Raw genomic sequence first — 11,088 nt, 5'->3', positions numbered from 1 at the left:
GGACGCGACGTTAAACCCCATTTCACCTCAACTTTGCACGCTGCAACCCATTGATGGATGTGTGCTAGTTTTCGAGGCAAAAAAGAAACCTGGTGATTTTCATAAGGAAATTATAGGAGGTGATGTGTTCATAGACTGGTTGGAACTTCAGCTATTGCCAATTTTAAACAACGCCATGGATAACGCCAGTTGATATAACGTCCGGGAATCAGATACTGTCGCCCAAACCATGAGTAGTCTGAAGGCGACCATACAGGAATATATGACATTGTCGACTTCAGACCATATGAAACCAAAGTTCAACTCATGGAGAAAATTCGGCTGAATAAGAAACCAGTACAAGACACATGTGCTAGCAGCACAATACGGTTACGTTATCTTACGCACGCTGGTCAGACAGTGTGAGCTCAACCCTGTTGTGCGCATCTTGGCTAAGTGTAACGGGTTCATAGCAAGCACAACACAAGATTCAAAAGTACAGATTCATATACGTCATCAGCGGAGATAAATGCTACCTCAAGAAACCATCTGTAGAACAACAAATACTTCTGGATTCCAAAACCGCAACCTTCCAATACTCGTCCGGTTTCATAGCACTTAACTAGTCCATGTTTCCAAGCAAATATAATGCAGTACATATCCTAAATTGCTGCCCATCAACGCATGTCAATTACGTACAATAACAGCAATATTTTGAGACCACCTCCAACTCGGTGACATTTGCACCTTGGAGAATGCACAGGGACAGGTAATTACCTCATGTTATATGCCATTTCATACATGCATGACAACACACGAAGTTTATCATCATTTTAGTACATTTTAAGGGTAATCAGTTAAGACAGGCTAGATTAGGTCAATTCGCGTTATTTTGATATATGCTCTTTACATAGTACTATGAGTCGTATTTATTCCATGGAGCCAGAAAAGCAGTTTTCTAGGATTTCCGACAGTGCTTTAATTAGGAAAAGATGTAGTCTGGCAAAATATTGAACAGTTTGGTTTAGTAGCTTTAGGTTAGCAGTGTTCGTTGGACAAACTTATCTCTTGGTCCATGACTTAAAAAATCAAGTCTCGTGAAGATCCGGGGTAGAATACGTCTTTACCAACCCATGCTTGCCGTAAAAGGTGACTATGCTTGTCGTAAAAGGTGACCAACAGGGTCGGGTGGTCAGACTCGCTGACTTGGTTCATGCATGTCATCGATCTCAACTGCGTGGATAGATACTCATGATGTCAATCACAGGATTGTCTGGTTCAGATTCGACTATTTACAGACCGCCGTCATATAGCTGGAATATTGCTGAGTGCGGCGTAAAACAACAAACAAACTAAAAAAATCTATAATTTACAATGTTATCATTCTCAATAATTACTTGTCAAACTACCAGCGTCAGAAAGTGTCACTTGTCGTGTAATCCTTGTCAGTCTGCATGATAGTTAAGGTATCATAGTGAGTGAGTGAGTTGGGTTTTACGCCGCTTTTAACAGTATTCCAGTTATATCACGGCGTGTCAGCTTAATGTGGGAGGAAAGCCCGAAGTGATGAAGGTCTCAGACGTTTACCACTTCGGTGAAACCCATGAGCACGGGTATGGTGCTGACAAACCCAGAAACATAATCGGGGCGAACCGGGATTCGAAGCCACAATCATAGGTTTCTGGCGTGTCCAAGGGACGCAACTCTGCACAGCGAATCGCGGCGCCTAAGACGACTGGGCCACCCGTGCCCCCTAGGGTATCATAAGGACCAGTAGAAAATTGTCATTTTTCAAGGTTTTGCTATATGTGTTCATTTTAAGGACTAGTGGACTAAAAATGTTAGTTTCACAGCTGACTATATTACAGTTTAACGTTAGGGTCACTGTAATGGCATTAATTTAGTATTCAATCCAAATTATTTTGTATGTCTTCCAGACGACATGCGCGGACAACTGATATGTTCCGCCATCTTGATGTTCCTGGTGATCAGAACAGAACCAAAGCCTCTTGATCAAGGTAAACACAGTGTTGTGGTTCTTGTCAAGATGTTCTGATACTTACAGAAAATCCAAAGTGGCAAACATACATATAAATCAACATGAGATATACACTGGTGTAACTCTTAAACTCCATTCAGGTGTTCCCAGAAATGCAAATATTTTCAGAAGGTGAAATTAATAAATCATGGTGGCGATTTAATTCATCCAGAAAGGTATCTTTATATGCTGTTAGCCTTAAGTAATGAAGAATACAGAACATTTTGATAACGCGGAAAGCGTTAAAGTTGGCTTGCAGCCCGTGCTTCTTGCTGGATGAGCGTAAAATGCGCATGCTCTAGACACAGTGTATTTCAGTTGGCTTCTGGCGTTCATATGTGCAAGTAGTAAATTGATATGTCTCTCTAAGTTACAAAATAGTGAATTAGAATAGTACAGAAATAGAACATAATAGAATAGAAATAGTTGAGAGAGTAACCCATTTACATTGTTAACATACGCTAATCAAACTTCATTTTAAGTTTCAAATCCATTTCATTTTATCTTATTACATTTTCATTGTTCATTACATTACAAGGGGATTTCACGTTTAGTTGATTACAAGGGGATTTCACGTTTAGTTGATTACAAGGAGATTTCACGTTTTGTTGATTACAAGGTGATTTCACGTTTGGTTGATTACAAGGGGATTTCACGTTTAGTTGATTACAAGGGGATTTCTCGTTTTGTTGACTACAAGGGGATTTCACGTTTAGTTGATTACAAGGGGATTTCACGTTTTGTTGATTACAAGGGGATTTCACGTATTGTTGATTACAAGGGGATTTCACGTTTTGTTGATTACAAGGGGACTTCACGTTTAGTTGATTACAAGGGGATTTCACGTTTAGTTGATTACAAGGTAAGTTCACGTTTAGTTGATTACAAGGGGATTTCACGTTTAGTTGATTACAAGGGGATTTCACGTTTTGTTGATTACAAGGGGATTTCACGTTTTGTTGATTACAAGGTAAGTTCACGTTTAGTTGATTGCAAGGTAAGTTCATGTTTAGTTAATCTGAGTTTAGTTCTCCAATGCGAACCAACACGTATTACGCATTCTGTGATGAAAAACTGAAAAGAAAATATCTGAAAATTTATAATCGATGTTTTACTCGAGTGAAATAAATGATCATTTATGCTGAAATTGTTATCATTCAATATCATCATGGTGGGTGCCACGGAGCTGTGATTATTTATTGATTATCACAAGAGATGTATTAAATATTGGTTGAAATTGTTATCTTTACCCAGTTATAGATACCCTAAGCAATGTTATTTAATGCTGAAATCTTTAGATGAAGATAATCGCAATACATGGGTAACTTGTGTCAAAAGATTATTATTCAGTTATGGATTTGGCCACGTGTGAATTTCGCAGGAAGTTGGTAATGAGACCCTCTTTATTAATGCATTTGTTCAAAGGTTAAAAGACTGTAACCAACAGGACTGGTATTGTAAAGTTCGTGAAATACGTAAATTATCAATGTATAAGGAATATAAGCCATTGCTAACAGTTGAAAAGTATCTCTGTGAAATCACAAGCCGTCATTATAAACGTATGTTTTGTTTGTTAAGAGTTGGCGAGTTGCCATTGATGGTAAATTTCGGTAGAAGATGCGATATAGAGTACTGTAATAGGCAGTGCAGATTTTGTAATTTACAGGAAATTGAAGATGAGTTTCATTTTATGCTTGTCTGCCCATGTTACAGATATTTAAGAAATAAGTATTTACCTATTTATTACTCTTCCAATCCTACTTTATTTAAATATAATACACTATTATTATAACCGCACTAGTATTGTAACTAATTGTGTTGAGCATATACTGGAAGCACTTGCAATCCGAAATACTATCACTTAACACCCTCTGCCATCTGCCTCATACTGTATTTTTCAATGAGTATTTGTACGTGGGCCTATGGCCTTTATACTGAAATAAAGAATTGAATCACGGAGCTGTGTTCCAATGATCAGGGGTGTCATTAAACAAGAATAAACTAATAATGTTAAAGTGGAAATGTGTTCACAGGTTTATTAATAACTAATAGATGACATTGAAAGGATCAAAGGGTGAGCGCTGACAAAGATACCTGATTAATTAATCAACGCCAAATACACAAGCGGCTGAGCTAAGCAGCTTTATTTAGATTGAGAGCAGCTTAAAACAACACTTTGACAAGATACCAACCGGTGTCCTCCCGTTAGTGAGACAGACAGTTGTTAGACACCTTAAAATAACAACTTTTCTGGTTGAGTGCACAACCAACCAGATGCGTAGACAAGCAATTTAGTTGGCTGCGACCTATTAACACCTGAGTCAATTAACTCAACACTCTAATGAGTGAATAACCTCGGCTTGGTTAAATAACGGGAAATAAACACAGATGGCCTATCCCGAAAAAAAAGACACCTGGTGTCTATTACATAGAACATATCAAACTCCTTTAATCGACTAAAGATTCAGTCACTTTGACTGAGCAAGGAAATACTAAAATTCACCAAAAGCTAGACAATCACTGGTAGGTTGGTTGTCCACGGATTACTAGAAAAACTGAGCATCATAAACCCTAGTAACTACGTTGCTAGACAATCACGGGAAGGTTGGTTGTCCACGAATTACTAGAAAATCTAAGCATCACAAACCCTAGTAACTAAGTAGCTAGACAATCACGAGAAGGTTGGTTGTCCACGGATTACTAGAAAAACTGAGCATCACAAACCCAAGCTACAAAGTTTAGCTCAGTAGAACCAGAGTAAGTCAGTATTAATTCGAAAGTGTCCCGAAACCAATAACTAACGAAACCTAAGTTTTGAAAGTGACCACCCCGTAGCAAACCGACCCTCAGACATAGCCTAAAGTCCTGGGGGTCAAGACACAAGATCTGACAGAAGAACATATATATCCTTCCCGTGGACATGAGAGGGTGAGTGAGTATTGGTTTACGCCGCTTTTAGCAAAATCCAGGAATTCTACTGTGGGTAACACCAGAAATAGGCTTCATATATTGCTCCCATATAGGGAATCGAACCCGGGTCTTCGGCGTGACGAAGAAACGCTTTGACCACTGGGCTACCCGACCGCCCCAATATCTCCTGGACAGGCAGGGAATACAATAGTCTGAGGCGCTCAGCCAAACTGTTTCTGAACATGGGGAAACACAAATAGCAAACTAACTACTATGGTCATAGGAAATGAAGCTGGGGATCGGAGAGGTCACTAGGTCGTGACACGAGAAAAATAACGACCCCATGACCGTGACCAAGATTAGTAATACTTCGTAATATTTAAATAAATTTGGCATTTCTTGTCAAATAATATGCTCATTTATCTCGCAAAGAATTTGAATGTTTCACTTGGGTCATTTTAATCAGTCATCTAAACAATCTTTTCTCATTTTTTGTCAAAAGACGTTTATTTAAAGAATGTAAAAGGTCGACTATGCTTGTCAAAAGAGGCGACTAACAGGATCTGGTGGTCAGGCTCGCTGACTTGGTTGATGCATGTCATCGATCCCAATTGCGTGGATCGATGCTCATGGTGTCAATCACTGGACTGTCTGGTCCAGACTCGATTATTTACAGATGGCAGTCGTTGAGCTGAACTACTGCTGAGTGCGACGACAAACCAAACATATACAGCTTTCCATAGACTTGCGGGTGTTATGGAGCCTTTGATGCCCAGAAATTAGATTTTGAATGATGGTGTTTGCCAGAGGTTTAAATGTTGCAAATTTCAGTTTTAATGCGAGCGTGTTCGAGTTACCAATGTTTTACTGCATTCGAATTCCCTATGTCTGTTGTAGAAAAGTGTCAGTATGAAGAGACAGGACGGAGGGATGCTTGTAACGGGACTACGGGGACACAGACCGTATATCTGACTCTGTCCGTTGGAGGCGAGGAGTGCCCACTAAACACGGCCAGACAGGAACGCTGTGCCCCTCCCACCCCGCCACCACACCCTGATGAGATGCAGATCAAGCACCCCATGAAGCACGTCAGAAAACGTCAAGGGCGGAACAGGCAAAGGCATTTGAGAAAGCAGCCCTACCCACATGATGTTCTGGACGCTGAGGACAGGATTGGTGCAGGGTGGAGAAAGGGTGGACACAGAGAGGGTGAAAGTGATGCAGACCGCCGTCATTCTCAAAGACAAGAGGCGATGGTACACGGAGAGAAGACATATGTCAGAAGAAGAAGAAGAAGTACTAATTCTGACGGTGATGAGGAAGCAGGCGATGGTGACGGTGGTGAAGTAGGCGATGACTACGGTGATGAGTACGGAGGCGATGATTACGGTGATGAGGAAGGAGAGGACGAATATGGTGATGGGGAAGGAGGTGACGATTATGGTGATGAGGAAGGGGGCGATGATTATGGTGATGAGGAAAGAGGCGACGATTATGGTGATGAGGATGGAGGCAATGATTATGGTGATGAGGAAGGGGGCGATGATTATAGTGATGAGGATGGAGGAGATGATTACGGCGATGAGGAAGGAGGCGGTGATTATCGTGAAAAGGAAGGAGGCGACGATTATGGTGATGAGGATGGAGGCGATGATTACGGTGATGAGGAAGCAGGCGATGATTATGGTGGTGAGGAAGGAGCCGATGATTACGGTGATGAGGACGCAGGCGATGATTACGGTGATGAGGACGCAGGCGATGATTACGGTGATGAGGAAGCAGGCGATGATTATGGTGATGAGGAAGGAGGCGATGATTATGACGGTGATGGGGACGGAGGCGATGATTATGGTGATGAGGAAGGAGACGATGTCAACAAGAATGATACTGCTGGGAATGAAGCTGATGATGTTTATACTGGTTAGGTAAATGTTACAAGGCCGGAAAAATGGTAATTAGATTGTTTTGGGGTATAAGAGCGAAGAGCTCCAGAGAAACAAGGTCGACAAAAACGAGATACAAACTGAGAGTTTAAATAATCGAACAATTGCTGATTCTAAAACAAACAAATTCTTTTTTTTTCTTGCATATTAATATTGACGTTATTTTGCCTATTGCGATACGCAATTTGACCATAATAAAAATTGCCCAGTGTGATTTTCTTGTTCGGGAATGATTGACGATGTAATAGGGATTTACAATTTAATTGAAACTAATAAGTTCAGAAACATAACGATATCCTTGGTTTTGAATGAGTGAGTGAGGTTAACGCCGCATTGGCCAGTTTTCCAGTTATATCACGGCGAGTCTGCTTTATTTGGGAGGAAAACCCGAAGTGATGCATGTCTCAGACGTTTATCACTTTGGGGAAACCCACGAGCAGTATGGTGCTGACAAACCTAGAAATAGAACTGCCAGAATACCCGTGAAGATCCGGGGTAGAAAAGGTATTCAGCAACCCATGCTTGCCGTAACAGGCGACTATGCTTGTCGTAAAGGGCCACTAAAGGGATTGGGTGGTCAGGCTCGCTGACTTGGTTGATGCATGTCATCGTTTCCTATTTCCGTAGATTTATGGTCATGACCTCAATCACTGGTTTGTGTGGTCCAGATTCGATTATTTACAGATCTACGTCTTATAGCTGTAATATTGCTGAGTGCGGCGTTAAAACAACACTGCCACTGCTGCTGCTACAACTACTACTACTACTACTACCACAGCATCATCATGTACTTATCAATAAGATGTTACAAAATCCTCCCACCAGTCATAAATTCAAAATACAATCGAAACTGAGTGAGTGAGTGAGTTTGGTTTTACGCCGATTTTAGCAATATTCCAGCAATATCACGGCGGGGGACACCACAAATGGGCTTCACACATTGTACCCATGTCGGAATCGAACCCGGGTCTTCGGTGTGACGAGTGAACGCTTTAACCACTAGGCTACCCGACCGCCCCTTCACCTTGTTCAAGATAAACGAATACTTGTGAACAAATACTAGATTTAATGTCGGGATGCGTGTAGGGTTGGATGAGTAGACTAGATAACACAATGATATAGTCTTCTAGGTCACTCTACTTGTGTGTTTGACATAAGTGTATGTCAAGTGTATATTTTGTAATATGTTTATAAATGGATTACACGTAATACATGTATATGTATCATGTATAGGTGGTGGGGTGAAATTTGGTTTAACGTCGCGTCCAAGATTATTGCACTTACACAGCGACGTGCATGCACGTGTGTGTGTGTGTGTGTGTGTGTGTGTGTGTGTGTGTGTGTGTGGCTGCTTGTACTAGTGCGGACTGATGCCGATTTATAGTGCTAGCTCACTGAGATACCATGCCGCAGTATCTAGAATTGATATAATATCATAATACGATGCCAGTCTAAATACAATATACAACAATGTTTAAAATATTTAATAAACGCAAATTATTTTATAGATAACCAAAGCAGTAAACAAATTAACTTACCCGAGGTAACACGGTACCGGGAAGGTGACCTCAGTGGGAGAAATATTCCGACCAACCAGCAGAAGTTGTGGCCAGAATATTTACAAAAAATGAATAAATACTGCCGAAAACAGAACATTACGAACTGATCAGAGACAATAATTACTGGATCGGTTGGGCAAACACATTTGGGTTGTCACCAGGTTGGAAGGGTGTACGCATGTTATGCACGTGCAGGTCATGACGATGAAATTGACAACGCTGTGGACACACGTGTTGCTCATTGGACAATTCAGAGGTCGATGTGATAAGTCGATACCAGTCGTGAATTACAAACCAATAAACATGTCAAAGCTGGGTAAGCATGGCCAAATGATACATTCTCAGGCTCGATAACTGGCCTGTAATGTCACATATTACATGGAGAAAGTTTACAGTTTGCCTAAACTCCCAAAACAGTAGACCGCCTCCACGGTCTTGTGGTAGAGCGTCCGCCCGGAGAGCGGAAGGTCCGGGGTTCGATCCCCGGTCGTGTCATACCAAAAGACGTTAAAAGATGGTACATGTTGTTACCCTGTCTGGCGCTCGGCATTAAGGGGCTAAAACAAGGACTGGTCGGCTCGGAGTCAGTATACTGTGTCTGAGTGGGGTATTCATGTTAAACTGCGACATGATATCTCAGTGAGCTAGCACTATAAAATCGGCATTATTCTGGACTAGTACAAGCATTATAATGAATTTACATTTATATTATTAATTCAATTCAGCTTAATTGAATACGATTTTTTCAATCCAAAATCTGTTTACAAACAATCTGCTACATTCTCCCCTGCCGAGCACAATGGCGTCAGGACATATATAAGACAGTAACTCATGATACAGCAGGTGCCTTCTTCAGCTGGACAATGATGCTCTTGCGTTTCAATCTGTCAACAATGCCGGTGCCTTTCCATGCAGGACTCTTCACTTACCATCCAGACTGGCGGCCGACGCTGTCTTGTGAAATTGGTAGAGTTGATAGAACTTCCCTAGGTAGTAGAGTTTGTTTGTTTGTTTCTTTGTTTGGTGTTTAACGCCGCACTCAGCAATGTTCCAGTTATATGACTGCGGTCTGTAAATAATATCGTGTCTGGACCAGACAATCCAGTGATTCACATCCTGAGCATCGATCTACACAAATGGGATACGATGACATGCATCAACCAAGTCAGCGAGCCTGACCACCCGATCCCGTAAGTCGCCTCTTACGACAAGCATCGTCGCCTTTTACGGCAAGAATGGGTTGCTGAAGAACTATTCTACCCCGGATATTCACGGGTGGTAGAGTTGGTAGAGCCTTCCTTGGGGGTAGAGTTGGTAGAACTCTCCTAAATGGTAGAGTTGGGAGAACTACCAGGGGGTAGAGTTGGTAGAACTCCCCTGAGGGGAGTGTTGGTTGACTTCTCATGGCAGCCTTCTAGGTTCTTGGTCTGGCTCCTGTTCAGCACATGCCTCGCGTTCTTCCTCAGCTATGAGTAGAGAACTGTCAGCGCTGACGCTATCTTATGATTATTAGCACTTTCAGCGTGATACAACACAATCACAAATGTATTTGTAAAACATTTATCTCTTGAAAATAACATAGAAAATATGTATACATTTTTGTCCTGTCATGCTGCTCCTCTCTTCTGTACAGTATAAAGAGTGAGTGAGTGAGTGAGTGAGTCAGTGAGTGAGTGAGTTTAACGCCTCTTGTAACTGTATCCAGTTATATCACGTCGTGTCAGCTTATTGCCAACAAATGTAAAGTCACTTTTTCCGGAATCACTTCAACAGCGGCCATTCATAATGTGAATATTTAAAACAGCACATGAATTAATTAAACATTTTCCAAAATTATTAAGGACAGTATCGTTTGAATATCTTGTTTGATTGTTTCTTGTTTAACGCCGCACTCAGCAATATTCCAGCTATATGACAGCGGTCTGTTAATAATCGAGTCTGAACCTGACATCATGAGAATCGATCCACGCAATTGAGGTCGATGACATGCATGAACCAAGTCAGCGAGCCTGACCACCCGATCCCGTCAGTCGCCTCTCACGACAAGCATAGTCACCTTTTACGGCAAGCATGGGTTGCAGAAGACCCATTCTACTCCGGGTGAAAACTCTCCATGACGAGAGTGCACTCCCTGACGAGTATAGTGACGGCAACATCATCCAAGACCTGGTTGTCCACCCTGACAGACACCCTTCAGGGTATCATCCTCACAGAACAGCGGGACGCAGCATCACGGGTTGCGAGGATATGTACATAAAACGATTTTCCTACGAAAAAGATACCATTGGACGTAAAAGGTAAAATAGCTACGAACATGAATGAATCACTGAAAATAAATGATGACACAAGGTGTTCGCGAAAGGGTAAGCATGTCATTGAATACAAAGCACCATTGAAATAAAACGATATACTTCTTAGATCTCAGATATTAAATTTCATTGACAATTTTAATATAGTATTTTGTTTTTACCGTTTGGACAGATCAATTACTTCACCGTTTAAATGACGCCACGACTTGCAATGCGATCGAAAACGAATTGATTGAAAACATTGTACATGAATTTGAACTTGTCTATACCACAAGAATCAGTCATAAAATCTAAGAAAATAGAAACAAACTGTTATATGTCGCATACACAAAGGCGTGGGCGATGATTGA

The 11,088-nt window shown here is 41.3% G+C and overlaps 1 protein-coding gene across 1 annotated transcript; it reads left to right on the top strand.

Moving 5' to 3' along the window:
• The first annotated feature begins 1,921 nt into the window (after window positions 1–1,921).
• LOC139470896 (sodium/potassium/calcium exchanger 1-like) lies at window positions 1,922–6,852 on the top strand. Its single transcript, XM_071253226.1, has 2 exons — window positions 1,922–1,997; window positions 5,825–6,852. Exons 1-2 carry the CDS (start codon window positions 1,922–1,924, stop codon window positions 6,850–6,852), a joined length of 1,104 nt encoding a protein of 367 aa, XP_071109327.1.
• The last annotated feature ends 4,236 nt before the right edge of the window (window positions 6,853–11,088 follow it).

The sequence above is a fragment of the Haliotis cracherodii genome, unplaced genomic scaffold (genome assembly GCF_022045235.1).
Source record: "Haliotis cracherodii isolate W230 unplaced genomic scaffold, xgHalCrac1.p SCAF_21, whole genome shotgun sequence".
In the NCBI taxonomy this organism is placed as follows: Eukaryota; Metazoa; Mollusca; class Gastropoda; order Lepetellida; family Haliotidae; genus Haliotis; species Haliotis cracherodii.
The sequence above is the reverse complement of the archived record's forward strand: the minus strand, read 5'-3'. Positions and strand labels throughout refer to the sequence as shown.

Bases quoted from the DNA above. Each gene is read 5' to 3' on its own strand.
- LOC139470896 (XM_071253226.1), top strand. From the start codon at position 1,922: ATGCGCGGACAACTGATATGTTCCGCCATCTTGATGTTCCTGGTGATC. The intron at 1,998-5,824 runs GTAAACACAGTG...TGTCTGTTGTAG, and splicing joins ACCAAAGCCTCTTGATCAAG to AAAAGTGTCAGTATGAAGAG.